The 17,403-nt window shown below is 37.7% G+C and overlaps 1 protein-coding gene across 3 annotated transcripts in view; it reads right to left on the minus strand.

Moving 5' to 3' along the window:
- Positions 1–17,403, minus strand: part of PAXBP1 (PAX3 and PAX7 binding protein 1) — a 36,946-nt gene that overhangs the window by 4,612 nt on the left and 14,931 nt on the right. The window contains exons 8-16 of one of the 3 annotated variants that reach the window (XM_054542769.2): positions 15,794–15,917; positions 11,685–11,784; positions 11,482–11,597; positions 9,053–9,252; positions 6,100–6,244; positions 5,318–5,439; positions 4,208–4,284; positions 3,777–3,843; positions 402–491 (exon numbers count right to left, since the gene is read on the minus strand). In XM_054542769.2, coding sequence (XP_054398744.1) covers positions 450–491; positions 3,777–3,843; positions 4,208–4,284; positions 5,318–5,439; positions 6,100–6,244; positions 9,053–9,252; positions 11,482–11,597; positions 11,685–11,784; positions 15,794–15,917 — 993 coding nt within the window. In that variant the 3' untranslated portion in view covers positions 402–449. Of the gene's footprint in view, positions 1–401; positions 492–1,366; positions 2,136–3,776; positions 3,844–4,207; positions 4,285–5,317; positions 5,440–6,099; positions 6,245–9,052; positions 9,253–11,481; positions 11,598–11,684; positions 11,785–15,793; positions 15,918–17,403 lie in introns of those variants that run through there. The other 2 variants (XM_054542770.2, XM_024239460.3) reach the window with 2 other exon arrangements.

Consider the following 17,403-nt stretch of genomic DNA (forward strand, 5'->3'; position numbering starts at 1 on the left):
TAAAACGTGCGGCACAGTGCTTGGTACATAGTAAACACACAATAAGTACTAGTTCCCATAAAATACACAATAAATACCAGTTCCCATTTTCACTATCACTATCCATACCTACTTCAATCTATTATCTCCACATAGCAGATAGAGTAATCTTAAAAATGGTAATTTATAGACCTGTGGTTACGGCTGGGCGCAGTGGCTCACACCTGTAATCCCAGCACTTTGGGAGGCTGAGGCGGGCAGATCACGAAGTCAGGAGATCGAGACCATCCTGGCTAACATGATGAAACCCCGTCTCTACTAAAAATACAAAAAATTAGCCGGGCATGGTGGTGGGCGCCTATAGTCCCAGCTACTTGGAAGGCTGAGCCAGGCAATTTATGGCTGGGCACAGCGGCTTATACCTGTAATCCCAGTACTTTGGAAGGCCAAGGAAGGAGGACCACTTGAGCTCAGGAGTTTGAGACCAGCCTAGGCAACACAAGACCTCGTCTCTTAAAAAAAAAAAAAAAAAGGCAATTTGTTTACTTACCTTAAACCCTTCCATGACACACATATATAGTTAACTGGTTTTCAACAAAGGTACAAGAGCAATTCAAAGGACTGTGAAAGGGAAATATCTTGGGCCTCTTCAAGCTGGGAACCCCGCTCAGGGCAAATCTGCCTCCCATTCTATTCAAAGTCATCTCTCAGCTCACAGAGATAGTGCATATTCTGATTGCCTCTTCTGGAAAAACTTACCAGAAACTCCAAAGAATGCAACCATCTCTCTCTCACCTACATGTGACCTGGAAGTCCCCAATGGGGGGGGTCCTTGCTTTGAGCTGTCTCCACCTTTCTGGATGGAACTAATGTATTTCTTACATATTGATTGATGTCTCATGTTTCCCTAAAATGTATAAAACCAAGCTATGCCCTGACCACCTTGCGCACATGTCATCAGAACTTCCTAAGGCTGTGTCACAGGTGTGTCCTCAACCTTGGCAAAATAAACTTTCTAAATTAACTGAGACCTGTCTCAAATTTTTGGTGTTCACAGGACAAAGGATAGCCTTTTCAACAAATAAACCTTAATCCAGGCCTCACACCCTTTAAAAAAAAATTAACTTGAAAAGAGTCACAGACCTAAATGTGAAACCTAAAACTATGAAACTTCTAGAAGAAAGGATAGGAGAAAACCTTTGTGGCTTCATATTAGGCAAAGATTTCTTAGATATGACATCTAAAGCACAATCCATAACAGGAAAAAAAGATAAACTGGACTTAATCAAAATTAAGAACTTCTGCATATGGAAGACTATTAGAATGGAAAGATAAGCCACAAACTGAAAAAAAAAAAAATCTGCAAATCATTTATATGATAAACGACTTCTCTCCAGAATATAGAATTCAATGCTTAGTAAGAAGAAAGCCCAATTTAAAACCTAAGCAAAAGATTTGAAGACATTTCACCAAAATACATAAACAAATTGCAAATAAGCACATGAAAACGTGCTCAACACTGTCATTAGGGAAATGCAAACGAAAACCACAATGAGATACCACATTGCACCCCGTAAAATGACTTAAAAAGCAAAACACTGACAACAGCAAGTATGGTGGGAGTAAGGAATAACCAGGACAGTAATAGGTTACTGGTAAGAACGCAAAACGATACAGCCACTTCAGAAGACAGCTTTGCCCGGCTGTTTCACCCAAATGAAATGAAACTTACATATTCAGAACACCCTTATAGAAGCTCTTACACCCTTATAGAAGGTCTGTTCATAACCAAATTGGAAATGTCGGGGCCAAAGGAAAGCTTCCCCTTTGCCCTATGAAGTTTCGCTGAAAATTACTGACAAGAGGCAAATTAACAGGAGAAAAGGCATATAAATTTATTTGATCACAGTTTTATGTAACATGAGAGCCTTCAGAGTAAAGACCCAAAGATGGAGGAGAAATTGTCTACTATGTTTAGGTTTAACGAAATATGTACAGGCATGCAGAAACACGACTGGACAAAAAGGTACGATCTACTGCTCAAGAGAAAACACACAACAAGGCCTGTCCGTCCAGATTCTTCTTGGCCTCTCTGAGCAGCATTCTTTGTTTCTGGGTATGGGGCAGGACCCTCTCTGGAATGGGGGTTTTATGGCCTATAATCAAACAAGGTAGGTCAGATGTTTTATGGTCAGTTTTCACACAGAAAGGCAGAGGCAAAATTAAGAGTAATATATTTAGGTTTTATGGTTGGCTTTGCAGAAAAGGGGTTCTGGTGTCTACGACCCGCCTGGGCAACAGGGATTCTAGTTTCTATGGCAACCCTCAAGGGAGAACAGACTGAAAGGTGGGCAGGAGAAGGTCAAAGAAAAAGTTCTTCTGAGGCTGTTTCTGAGGCCTTCATTTTATGGTATTGTTTTCTGAGTCCCAAGAGAAACAATCCAAATGTCCCTTAATTAGGGACTAAATGAAAACCAAAACCCAACTCTGGTGCACCTACACAGCAAGGCTGAACCTCAAATGTATTCAGTGAAAGCAGCCAGACTCAAAAGACTTTGCCTATCATGTAATTCCCTTCTCTCCATAGGACACAGACTGGGAGGTGGCCAGGGGCTTGTGGTGACCTTGACTACAAAAGAGAATGGGGAATTTCTCAGGACAATAAAAGTTTTACATATCTTGATTTTGGTAGTGATAACATGGCTGTATCTGCTCATCAGAATTTACAGAACTATACACTAAAAAGAGTGAATTTTACCATATGTAAATTATACCTTTTTTTTTTTTTTTTAAAGGAAAAAATCTTCCTGTGACTTCCTACAACTTTTGGGATAAGGACCAAAGTATTTCAAATGACCTACAAGATCCTCTATCATCTGTACTATGGACTGACTTGCTCACTCCAGCTGTCCTATGCTTTCTTCAGCGCCTCCAGCGTAGCCTGCTCTCTTTCACCTCAGGGCTAACTCCTATTTTTCCTCCAGGTCTAATGATCTACATATCACTTCCTCAGGGTGAAAGGAAATCTTCTGGGACTGGCTGGTCAAGGTCTCTGTGCCCCTTGTCACATGTTCCACATTACCTTGAATGTCCCCTTTCATAACTCATCACACCTGAGATTACCTATTTGTTGTCAACTGTGCTGGACTGTGAACCCCACAAAGATTCCACTTCTAGCTTACTCAGTGCTATATCCCCAAACCTCAGAAGAGTATCTGCTACAGCAGTCCTCCTTATCTGTGGTTTCAGTCAGCTGTGGCAGGGTATGATAACATATTTTGAGAGAGAAAGAGAAACTACATTCATATAACCTTTACCACAGTATATTATTAATAATTGTTCTATTATTAGTTATTAATCTCTTACTGTGCCTAATTTATAAGGTAAACTTTATCATAGGTATGTATGTAGAGGAAAAAACAGTATATATAGGGTTCGGTACTATCTGTGGTTTCAGGTAGCCACTGGGCATCTTAGAACATATACCCCATGGATACAGGGAGGACTACTGTAGTCTACTTGCTGAAAAAATTAACTGTGGCTTAGTCAGGCATTTTGTTGAATACGATGGACCTTACTTTGGAACTCAGAAATCACTTTCTCCTGTGAAAATATCAAACTTGAATGAACTTTTGGAATAAAATTATTTTGTAAAATGGAGATTTTGGGTATATATATATATATATATATAAATAGATCTAAGCCTATGGAGTTAATAAAAAACAAAACACTCTACAAAATGTAATATATGAAGTCAAACGAAATCTGAGTCTTTTAGATAGTCTATGGACACGTACCTTAACTGAAGACCAAAACTGTCGTTGAAAAAACAAGTAAGGCCCAGAATTTTTATTTTCTAAGACACTAAGTAAAAAAAAGAGAAACATATCATGATCAGGTATTTTACATGTAGGTGCCATATGATTCCTAGACAAAAGATTTTTCTACAAAACAGGTAAACAAAATGATTTTTTAATTTTTCAAATAATTGCATTCTGGAAGATAGTATGTTAAAAAGGCAATGGAAATTTATTCTGAGACACTCAGGGAGAACGTAAGAGTATTGTTTTATTCTGCTTAAGGGAACAATCTCACCACTAATCTAGTCTCTCTGTAATACACTACATGGGTGAAGTTTTGTATTTCAAGCTAGTTTTTCAGAATTTTATAAGCCTTCTCTGAAAGACAATGGAAAATATTATCTTTAATGTTCTTCAGAGTTACTTACTTTTTGGGATATAAGGGCATAAATACATCATCATCTAAAGTTCTTCTCATTCTCAATAAAAGTGCCTTTAGGTATACCTAAAAAGTTAAAAGTAGATCACACATTTTAATAAGGACTATGACAAGAAAAATAAGCCATATTCCAAATCATGTAACTGAATATTGAACTGAGTGAACTAGTTTCTCAAATTTTTAATTTTCCTCATTGAAGACCCTAAAGTAATTAATACTTAATAATCTATTAGTTCATTCCTCAACAACTGCCAAGCAATAAAGCTTTAGAAATCTTTCAATCCCTTAGTCTACATAAAGATTTAAGACCAGACACATTATCTAGTTCTCAAAGTGAAAATTCAACAATGACAAAGAGCACCCACCTTCTCTACATTTAAACAGCTTTTATGAATGGCCCCTGAAGAGCACTAACTTTAAGTTTGGAAACTAGTTATAAAACGGTATCTAGTTGTTTTATATGCTGTTTAAATGGTTTGGGTGACCAATCTTTTGGCTTCCCTGGGCCATACTGGAAGAACTGTCCTGGGCCACACATAAAATATAATGACACTAACGACAACTGATGAGCTAAAAAAAAAAAAAGAAAAAAAAAAAGGAGTGGGGTGGGGTCTGTGCATAAATTTCATATATTAAGACAGTTTACAGATTTGTGTTGGGCCGCATTCAAAGCCATCCTGGGCCACACGTCTATGGGCCACGGGTTGGACAAGCTTAAATTATCAATTGTTAACATTTTGGTTTCTCATTTCCCCCCAGAAAATAGTCTTTAAAAGGACATTTGATTAGTCGGATTGGGACTGAGGTGTGGTGGTGAGAAATCATAATAATGAAAGGCTATTTAAAATGATGACATCTTCCTTCCATATTGATTTTTTTAAACTGAAAACTAACATCTCTCTGCGGGACTAGGTATAAAAAAAAGAAAAAAACACTAATATCTCAAATTTTGTGTATTTCAGGCTTTAATGACCCTGATGGCCCAAGTGGGAGAAGCAGATTTCTGACTGGTTTAGGATAACCACTCATTCTCTCAATGCTTGCTCATATTCAATAGAAAGAGGGAAAAAAAAAAAGCCTTCCAAAGATACTAAATTACCTGTGTATTTTTATTTTCTGCATTCACTACTGAAGGATATCCATTGATTAATTTTAGTGTAATTCCCACCATTCTTGAAGTCTGTGTTGTAGAAAAAGGGTCCCACATATTTTCAGCTATCACTATTAAGAAAAAAAGAGGATTGAGACACAGAAGCCAATTGTACCTTTAATTTTTTGTCAAGCAGACCTCTATTAATGCCAATCCTAATTTATTTTTCCTCTTTTTCTACAATATAAGCTTTAGTCTTCTTTGTCCTATTAACTGTGGGAATTTGGAGGGATAGGGATGTGGAGAGAGGACAGATTATTCTTATTTCTGGTACTCAGGGAAAATAAAGATTAGGAAAAAAGAGGATTTCTGTAGAAATGTTGTCTTGGCATCAAGAATTTCAAACTAACATTTCTAATATTTAAAATAGATTCCTGTATCAATGATTCCTAATCTTTTTTGAGGAACTTATGAAAGCATTTTAATTGCTCCCCACATAAATGCATATCCTCCTCCCTCAAACTCTGTATAATTTTGCTTCAGTCAGTCTTTGAATTTCTAAACCTCACCTATGAAGCAATTACTGCACTCAACTACAGGCCCACCCTAAAGTGGTCTTCAAGTCCCAGGATAAGAACCCCTCTGCCCTCTAGCCATCTCTGGGCCAGGTGGTAACTATTATTTCTCATGTAATTTCTATAAGGAAACATGCTCTGAATTATAAACTCATAAAAATAGATTTGAGAAAGCCAGTGTGTCTGAATGCTCAATTCAGAGAACAGGAGATTTACCTGTTAGTTTAGGAAGAATCACCTTTTCCACAATGGTAGGTAGTAGGGCAACATCTACATCATCTTTTTCTTGCTCTCGTTCTTCACAACCATAAAACAGCAAAGATTCAAACCACAGCATATTCTCAAAGTCACGACATTTTGCCTAAAAGACATTTAAAAGGTTACCCAAATACTAAAATAGTGGCTATTTCTGCTTCCAGCTATGATAAGAGAAACAAGAACCGGATTTAACCTTTGGTTGCAAACCACTAAGAACTGGACAGCTGGAGATATCATGCTACCAGACTTAAGGTTACTATAAGGCCACAGTAACCAAAACAGCATGATACTGATACAAAAACAGACACACAGACCAATGGAACAGAATAGAGAACTCAGCAATAAGACCGCACACCTACAACCATCTGATCTCTGACAAACCTGACACGAACAAGCAATGGGGAAAAAATTCCCTGTTTAATAAATGGTGCTGAGAGAACTGGCTAGCCATATACAGAAAATTGAAACTGGGCTCCTTCCTTACACCGTATACAAAAGTTAAGTCAACATGGATTAAAGACTTAAATATAAACCCCAAAACTACAAAAATCCTAGAAGAAAATCTAGGCAATACCATTCAAGACATCAGCATGGGCAAAGATTTCACGACAAAAACACCAAAAGCAACTGCAACAAAAGCAAAAATTGACAAATGGTATCTAATTCAACTAAAGAGCTTCTACGCAGCAAAAGAAACTATTATCGGAGTGAACAGACAAACAACCTATAGAATGGGAGAAAATTTTTGCAATCTATCCATCTGACAAAGGTCTAATATCCAGAGTCTACAGGAAACTTAAATTTATAAGAAAAAAACAACCCCATTAAAAGTGGGCAAAGGACATGAACAGATACTTCTCAAAAGAAGACATTCATGTAGCCAACAAACATGAAAAAAAGCTCAACATCACTGATCATTGGAGAAATGCAAATCAAAACCACAATGAGATACCATCCCATGCCAGTCAGAATGGGAATTATTTAAAAGTCCAGAAACAACAGATGCTGGTAAGGTTTCGGAGAAAAAGGAACACTTTTACACTATTGGTGGGAGCGTAAATTAGTTCAACCATTGTGGAAGACAGTGTGCCAATTCCTCAAAGATCTAGAGGCAGAAATACCATTTGACCCAGCAATCCCATTACTGGGTATATACCTACAGAAATATAAATCATTCTATTATAAAGCTACATGCATATGTATGTTCACTGCAGCACTATTCACAATAGCAAAGACATGGAATCAACCCAAATGCCCATCAATTATAGACTGGATAAAGAAAATGTGATACATATACACAATGGAATACTATGCAGCCATAAAAAGGAACGAGGTCATGTCCTTTGCAGGGACATGGATGAAGCTAGAAGCCATTATCCTCAGCAAACTAACGCAGGAACAGAAACCCAAACACCACATGTTCTCACAAGTGGGAGCTGAACAATGAGAATATATGGACGCATACTGGGGAACAACACACACTGAGGCCTGTTGGGGGGTGGGGGTGGGGACTTGGGGGAGGGACAGCATCAACAGCTACTGGATGCTAGGCTTAATACCAAGGTGATGGGTTGATCTGTGCTGTAAACCACCATGGCACATGTTTACCTATGTAACAAATCTGCACATGTACCCTGGAACTTAAAAGTTGAAGAAAATAAAAAAGAACTGGACAAAATACAATGGACCATAGGCAGCACAAGACTATGACCCTTGAAAGAAAGGAATCAAATGAGATGAGATGCTAGTTCAGGACAGCAGAGCAGTTTTGCTGAGTGGAGGAGACAGAGGGTGGAGTTCAGGAAGGCTGACACAGCTGGAAACTGTGGGGCAGAGGAGTGGGGGACACAGAAAAACAACTCCAAAATACAGTCTTGGGCCTTTGCTGTCTACCAGGACACTCATGCACACAGCAAAACTTCAGAAGGTCTGGCCAAGAGCACACAGGAAATAGGAGCTGTGAGCTGAATGCTTCTCAGAGCTCACATTTTTTTCAGTTGTGTTTCCATGGCATCAACCTCAGCTCCCTTTTCCTTATAGTTCACAAATTCAACCTAGCCAATCTCAACCATGTCTACAGCTTCACCCATGTTGGTAACTTCTAAAACCACATTGTAAACATCACCACTAGACCTCCAGAGTCAATTCTAGCCCCCTCCCTTATATGACAGACCAATAGGTCCTCTTGATTCCACCTCCTTATCTTTTTTTTTTTTTCTTGTGACAGGTCTTATTCTATCACCCAGGCTGCAGTGCAGTGGCACAATCATAGCTCATTATAGCCTTGATCTCCCGGGCTCAAGCAATCCTGCCTCAGCCCCCGAAGTAGCCAGGAATATGAGCACATGCCACCACAGCTAATTTTTTTTTTTTTTTTAAAGTAGAGACAAGGTCTTGCTATGTTGCCCAGGCTGGTCTTGAACTCCTGAGCTCAAACAATCCTCTCGCCTTGGCCTCCCAAACTGTTGGGATTACAAGCATGAGCCACCATGCCTGGCCTATCAATTTTTCTCACCATGACAACTGACTCGGGTCATGTCCTCATTTCACACCTGCCTCATTGTGCTTTCCCATCTGGTTCTGAGTTCCTCTAGGATCAAAGGACCAAGTTCTTACTATTCATGTTCATATCGCAGTGTTACTGCATATAATTTTAGCTGGCTGAAAAAAGGATTATATGTAAACTGGAAAAAAAAAAAAAAACCAAAAAAGCACATAGCTTTGCTGGGAAGACATGAAACTTAAAAGGAAAGATCATAAGATTATAACCAGATACAATCTGTATCAGTTACAGCCTATGCCCTATCACCCCTGCAAAATATTTTGCTTAAGCTTACATCTCTAGCTTTGAGATTAAAATTACCCAGATATCAAATTATAACACTTTCTAATAGTGACAGAAGCCACTCACCTCAAGAGGAGTCCAAGTGAGGAGCTGAAGTCGTATGAGCGGGTTGAATAATTTTGGCAAACAAAGGCCAATGTAAGCATCTTTGTAGGATGTGTAGTATTTTGAACGCCATGCTTCAAACTGTGATTTAATACAGTCAATTGAATAGAAACTTTCAAGGACATCTTCAAAAACTTTGCTGGATTCTTTTGAAATTCGATCTAAAAACAACAAAACCCCACAGAGAACCATATATTAGTATGAAGTAGGAAAAAAAAAGTCCAATATTTTCAGTGTTTTCTTTGTAGCTTCAGTATCAGAAGATATGCTCATTAACAAAAGGCCAATTGTTAGTCACAATTTAGAAGAAAAAAATAAATTGAAGTTTCAATTTGTCTATTATGTAAACTAAAGTGCAGCCAGTCCTTGTTTTGCAGTTCCAGTATATACAATTTTTCTACCAGAGTTTGGCTAAATAAAACCTGTTCCCAAACAAGACGGTTCAAATTTCAGTTACTATGGTATACTAGCCATAAGTAATTGTGCTGCTAGCTTTTTAGTTCACAAATCACTGCACAGATTAGCAGCTGTGCATCATAATCAGTCACTAATCACACTGCTTCATTCAAACTCTGTTGGTGATTATAACTGACATAGCCAACTATCAGCTGAATGGATGCTAGGAACTTGAAGCGAAAAGTTATTTGAGAATAAGATTTTTTTTTTTTTTGAGACAGATTCTCACTCTGTCACCCAGGCTGCAGTGAAGTGGTGCGATCTCAGCTCACTGCAACCTCTGCCTCCCAGGCTCAAGTGATTCTCCTGCCTCAGTCTCCTGAGTAGCTGGGATTACAGGTATGCGCCACCATGCCCAACTAATTTTTGTATTTTTAGTAGAGATGGAGTTTCATCCTGTGAGCCAGGCTGGTCTCGAACTCCTGACTTCAAGTGGTCTGCCTGCCTCGGCCTCCCAAAGTGCTGGGATTACAGGCGTGAGCCACTGTGCCCGACCAAGAATAAGATACTCTTATGATGTCCCAGATTACTTGGGAAAAGGAAATCTTTACAATGAAGAGATAAAGTTCTGAGAACCTTTACTGCAAGATCAATCTTAACATTGCTAATAGTGGGAACAGTCTAACATTTGTCATGTGCTTTTAGGCAGTATGAAACAGCATCCTGTATAAATTATTCTTGGGGAAGAAAAAAAAAGTTTAACTTAAATCTAATTAAGCCTTCAGACCTAAATTCCAGTTTACAAGAAATGGATCAAAGAACAAGTTAAACAATGCTATGAGGAAAATACAGACCAGTCTAGAATATAGGACAGTCTATAAGAGAAGTGGCCTGGTCTCTTCAAAAAGTTAGTGTCTTAAACGAACAATAGGGGTGGGTGTGTGAATGTGGAGAGTACTTAGGGTTACTCATTTATTCTAGATTTAAAAATGTAATAACCAAATGCAGAGCATGCACCTTAGGTGGATCCTGGTTTCAAAAACCACAAAATAACCCATAAAAATAGTTCCTAAAAAGGGTTTTTCCAGGATGCCATTGAGAAAAATTATATATGGACATGATATTAAGAAATTTGTTTTCTTATTGTGCTAAAAAAAAAAAAAAGAAATAATCAGAATAGGCATCTAAAAAAAAGAAAAAAGATAATAGTACTGTGATTATACAGAAAAATATACTCATTTACAGGAAAACACACTGAAATTTTGGGGAGTGAAGAGCCATGAGGTCTGTAAGTTACTTGCAAATGGTTCAGCAAACACGCACATTTCCTTGTATAAACAGCCAGGCAAACTTGGTGAAATCATAAGCATTGTTAATCTGAGTGATAGGTATGTGGATGATCACTGTGCTAGTCTTTCAAATTTTCTGTTTAGAAACGTTCACTGTAAAAAAAGTAAGAGCAAGAAGCTTCTCCAACTAAGTTCCAAATGGTGTGCAACTGATATAATTCCAAACAATTATAGCCAATGGTGGGAAATGAAGACTTTTATTTGGGATCCTTCTGAAAATGCCTGGCACATAATAGTACTAACCATTCCTCTAAGGCGAGATTACTCACGACTCCCCAAATCAAGAGTTTCCTTCAGGGCTGAGTGCTCTACTGCCAAGCTTTACCTTTCCAGACCAGATAGGCTGCAATGAGAGCCGCCCTCAAGGACCTGACACATTTCCAGTCACTTAAAATTCTACCATTTGGAAGAGTAACAACATTTATTATGCAAATACTAAGTATACCCTATGAGAAGGTGTTACCCCTATTTTGAGAATTCATCATGATATTCACTAATAAAAAGGCATGCAAATTTCTGCAATTAAAAAAGAAGTGTCTGGTTCTAATGCAGAGACCATGAAGATTCAAACCATTTCATGGTAAAAACCATACCCAAGTAGAAACTAAATTGATGATGAGTCTTATTTCCAAATAAATGTCTAACCTTTTTCCAGATTGAAATTAGTAATATCTGTAGAAGTTTCTTCATCATCACTGGAAAGGCCTTCAAGGTGATCTGCCATCTTACCGGTTTGTTCTCTGGCTTGTCTACGACGAGTCCTAAATAATAAACATCAAGTTCCCAAACTAGATAAAAGAGACTCCTCCCTTCCCAAACAAGCCAAGAGCAAGGGTTTTGAGAATTACCTCCTGGCCTCCCGCTCTGCAATGCGACGTTTTGCATGCTCTTGATACAGTGCCCGATCACGTCCAAAGGAATCAAGATTTGGTGCCATCAGAGCTTTGTCTGCAAAACAACAACGGTTAAAATTAAAAGCCATCTTTCAACAATCTTGAGGAAAGAGTTTGCACAGAATAAGCCATTACGACAGACTGCTTGCTAATCTCAACGGCAAGATTCTGCAATAACTGGTAAAACAGGTAGGTTTTTGGTTTAGAACAAATTTCAATATTATTCTGCGTTCCCATTTTAAAAAGTAGAAAAATTAAATAAGTGATTTCTTTGTTCAACAACCCTACAAATACGTAATTGGGCTTACTCACTATTTTTATGTCTAAGTAACAGGACAGCTATCAGGAATAGCTATCATGATGATCAAATAAATCAAAACTCTAAATTACCTGTGCAAAGGGAAAAATAATATATTACATTTTTAAGGAGGAAGAACTTAAGCATCACATTGAATGATATGACAGCAGGAAAACACAGGAAGACATAAGAAAACAGCTTTGTTGCAAGAGTTTAATAAATTTTTTGTAATTCTGCTTTGTAGAAATTTGTTTTCTATCACTATTTTTAGAACAAGGCATCTGAGCAGGACCAACTTCCGCCTTCTCAAATGCTAATCTTTCTCTTTCACAGCATAGTTTTATTTTATTTTTTTGGTCTTCCTATTTTCCATTTCTCAAAAAACGTTCTAGGGTAATTTCCTAGCTTTAGCTTCCAATCCTATTTAAATTTATATTTCAGTTATCATATTTTTAGTTTTCAAGAGATAGTTCTTGTTCTTACAATATTCCTCTTCTACAGCATTCTATACTGCTGTTGAGTAGGATACCTTCTATTATCTCCCTGGGGCTCCCAACTGTTTGAAAGTATCCTGTTTACAGAAAACTTGCATACTTGTACCAGCACTGTCTGTTTCCTCAGTCCCTTTGGTTCTGCTGCTCAGGTTGGTCCTTATGATCATCGTTAACTGCCTGTTCATATAGAAGAGCAAGATAGGAAGCTGTGTGTGTGAGCAGGAGCTGTCTAACAGAGGTGTCTCCATCGGATCACTAGGTACAGAGCCAGTTCTTTTGTTGGGGACCCCCAGATTTTAGTGTTTCAGGGTCTTTATTTTGGACCTATTCTCTTTAATCAAAAAAGACTCCCCTAATCTCTTGCCTAGGTAGAAGAAGGGGTGGGGGAAACATCTGTCCACTATACTTCCCTCATTTCTACGTTTTAGTTCCATACTATGAAGATATGATAGTAAGGGGAGGCAAACAACCCAAAGGACCGGGTGAGAGGGGAGGGAGGTGAGCACATGCAAGATGAAAGACATCCAAGTTAAGACTTGCATATTTTTTTACTTATCAACTGATATTTACTGATATCAACAGAGATGTGTCACCAAAATCAGCAACAGGAAAAACAAAACCAAAATTCAGCTCTTACTTCAGAATATCCTATCAGACCTTACTATCTATCTATCTATTTATTTATTTATTGAGATAGACTCTTGCTCTTGTCGCCCAGAATGGAGTGCAATGGCACAATCTCAGTTCACTGCAACCTCCGCTGCCTAGGTTCAAGCGATTCTCCTGCCTCAGCCTCCTCCTGAGTAGCTGGGATTACAGGCACCCGCCACCGGCTAATTTTTGTATTTTTAGAGATGGGGTTTTGCCATGTTGGCCAGGCTGGTCTTGAACTCCGCCTCGGCCTCTCAAAGTGCTGGGATTACAGGCGTGAGCCACCGTGCCCGGCCAGACCCTACTATTTTTAAAAGTTGACTTTTTTTTTTTTTTTACTGAGTTTTTCATTCATATTTCAAAATAGCTCTGAAATTAGGAAGGAGGTATGTTCCTGAGTGCATCAATTACAATGAAAAATTACTAAACCAGAAAGATGTCCCAGCCCTAGATGTGAGTTCACTACATACCCCAGATGAATTAGCTAAAATATCCCAAACTATAAAAATAATTCCAGACTCAAGAGTTTTCCTTCATTCAAGAAATATTGTTAAAAATATCATTATACGGCTGGGCACGGTGGCTCACGCCTGTAATCCCAGCACTTTGGGAGGCTGAGGCGGGTGGATCACGAGGTCAGGAGTTCGAGACCAGCCTGACCAACATGGTGAAACCCCGTCTCTACTAAAAAAAATACGAAAATCAGCCAGGCATAGCTGAGGCAGGAGAATTGCTTGAACCTGGGAGGCGGAGGTGGCAGTGAGCCGAGATTGCGCCATTGCACTCCAGCCTGGGCAACAAAGCAAGACTCTGTCTCAAAAAAAAAAAAAAAAAAAAAAAATCATTATACTTAAAACATCACTGCATGTATAGGTTTTGTGAAATGTGCACTGGAGAAGACAGGTGAGTCTAACATGACTCAAGTGATAGCTTCCTCCATTTCTGTAAGAATTATACACAGTAATTGCAGATAAGTGCTTATAAATCTAAACAGATGAATTTCAGACTATTCTTTACTTCTTTAAAAAACAGATCAGAAAATGAATTATTCTCCAGCATCCCATGTAATTTTCCTCAAATCTTTGGCAATTAATGTATACTCCCTCTAGGACTGTATTTTTCACTTTCCCAGTATCTTTTAATTTCTTTCCAACTTTCAAATTAATATACATAATTCAACTCTTCTTTCAAATTCCCTCTAAGTAAATAGCTCCATATTCTCAAGAACAAATTACAGGTGGGAAAAGGTATTTGATGAAATGTACAGCTCACATAAACCATCTAACTTAAAAGAAAATTTCCTCCCTTTGTAGTATAATGGTTACCTGTAATCTGCCCCAGATATCTGGTTCTGTCTGGATCAAAAGTGATCTGGGAGGGATGCATGAGTCATGTAGGTGGCTAACGTCAATAATCCAATTTAAAATTCAGTGGCAAAAACAGAAGGTCACAGCCATTTATAGGGCTCATAGCTGAGTCTACCTCAGCTATGAGGGCCGTATTACCATCTGTTTATGCCTCTCCAAAACCCATCTGACACATAGGAGGATGCTTTTTCAGGGATCCTATGTCTCTCTGACTTAGAGACCATGTATAGCAAAGCATTGCTTTCTGAAAGAATAACGTTAGAGCTCTTTGCATTTGATCACCTGGAGAGGTTGTTTAACACGCAAATTTCTGGATGCTGAAGACCTAGTAAGAATCACTGGGGACAGAACCAGAAAATCTGTATGTTAAACGAGTATCAGGTAATTGTGATGCATACTTCCATTTGAGAAATGCTGACAAAGGGAACAAAGAAATGACAAAAGAAACCACAAGGAATTCACACTAGGAAAATTCCTATTAGCGCACTCAAGAATATGGAGGGCAACGGGAAAAAAAGGAACTAAATGGTTTAAAACATCTAGTTAAAGGACCTCCGCTGAACTATTTAACAAGAGGTTTCCAATTCTGGTTTTCCATAACACATGTCATAATGATGGAAGTATAAATTCAATTTCTATCCATTTGTATACAAAATTTCAAGAATTGTAAGCACCAACTGACTTACTAAAAAACACAGTACATACGGCAAACTAGAGAAACATTTAAGAAGAAATTACAAAAAGTTTGCTTTATCCAAAGGATGAAGCTCAAAACTCTCCTAATCTTGGAGTTGTGTCATTTGTTAAGTTATAGCTTCCCTCCCCCTACCCACAAAATGTCCCAGTCCCTAAACTCAAACTCTTTCATTGTGATCAACAAAAGCATTTATTTGTATTGGTGTTTTGAATGAAAATGGGGGAAAAAACCAATTAGGGCCAAACAGATAATGGTTTTAACATAAAATACTGATAATGTCTTTTTTATACTCTAAAGGAGAATGAAAAAATATGCCCAAAGAATAAGAAGACTGTCAGAATCTTAGCACGTTTTTGAGCTCCTTTGTGAAGCTCTATTTTCTTAAACACAATTCAAGTACATGCTGTTACCATTTTTAGATCTACCTGACACAACAGCAAGGAAATGGTTTCTTTAAAAAAAAAAAAAAAAGCTCCAAGATCTCTAATTTTCAATTAGGCTGCACTAAGTAAACAAGGTTGTTTAATGAATAATAAAAACCTTCAAGATGGACTGACTTGAATGGCTTGAAAACTCCGAAGATTCATCTTTAATATCATCTTGTCGTCTTTGGACAAGGCGGGAAGCTCGCTGTTTGTACAGCTGATGTATTGCTGATTCAAGTTCATTAATCAGTGGCACCTGTAAAAATACAACACACTCCGTAACACCAAACTCCTCAGCTGCTTATTTATTTGAGGGTTCCATACTATTTCCGGATTTCTGAAAAAGTACCCTCTCTATGGACAGAATAATCATGAATCCCCAACAGCACACAAGTAGCAAATTCAGTTTTATGTTTGGGAAACGACACTTCTTCTTTTAATCCATGCATAGAGCTATAATGTCCAGTGCCTAGTTATTGGAGTAAACGTTAGTTAAGAAATGTTAACACTTCAGTATTCATAAAACAAGTAAAGAAATGTCAACAATTTTAGAGCTTTTCCTTTAGAGAATATTTAAGTACTTAGAAGTCTTTTTAATATCTATTTTTAGTTTTCCAGCAGCATTATCTGCATTGCGATTTTTGTAGTTCAAAGTAAAACATTATCACTGTGCGATACCAAAAAAGCACAATGGCTCTATAAGTAGGTAAGAACAAGAGTCTGCTAATTCTCCAATTTTGGACATTTCAGTTGCTCTGCCACTCATATGTATCAAGTACGTTACAGTAATCTGTTAACTATTTTGTAGCCTTATTACACATTTTTTAATGTAAACAAAATAATTACTAGGGCGAATAAAATTTCCAGCTATCACTAACCTCTCTGAAATCAATATATCTCAAATTTAAAAAGTTGTTCTCTTCCTGTCAAATGTTTAAATTCTTCCATATTTTATAAAAATTTATTTACATGAATTGTGAGCTTACAAAGTCAATAATTTTTTCCAGGTTAATATCCCTAAAGCATTTACTTGATTCATATAGAATACAAAAGAACACGAAAGCTAACTTAAAACAGAAAACTTTCTCTTTATAAATACCTTATGTTATAATCAAATGCTATGAAACTTTCACATAACACTAATGACCACTACACATACCTGAGGAAACCAGAAATTCTAGTTTCCTGATGGTTAGTGCAAAATGGAAAACACATTATTTAGAGTTTGGGAACACTGGCACCAAGTGTTATAGCAGCTTCCTGAACTGAACAGACTGCAAATGGAAAATAAAAAAAGGCAGGTGGAATACAAAGATGTCTGTAATAAAAGCAATTTTATATACTTGCATGATTCCATTGCAAAAGTAGCAAATGTTCACAGAAAGGTCAAACTAACGGAGTTATTTTGTTCTTTCATATGCCACACCATGGGCAACAATGTCCCCAAATCTGCAATGATTATCCTTGATAGCTGAGTCCAGAGACTCTATCATTAAAATTTACTATAATCTAATTTTTTTTTAGCAATTACTGCCATAACATTGCCATTTACACTTCCCCACGCCCTCATTTTTTTTTTTAAAAACCATGAAGTACTAAAGATAAACGAGCCTAAGAGGCATTCTTTTATCTTTTAGTCCTAGAGATTGTTAAGTTTCCTGTACTGTAGGAACTACCCACCTAAGCTGGCATCATACAGAATATAATTTTGCAATGTATAGTTAAGATTCTGACAATGTAGT

Source organism: Pongo abelii, chromosome 22 (genome assembly GCF_028885655.2).
Source record: "Pongo abelii isolate AG06213 chromosome 22, NHGRI_mPonAbe1-v2.0_pri, whole genome shotgun sequence".
Classification (NCBI taxonomy): Eukaryota; Metazoa; Chordata; class Mammalia; order Primates; family Hominidae; genus Pongo; species Pongo abelii.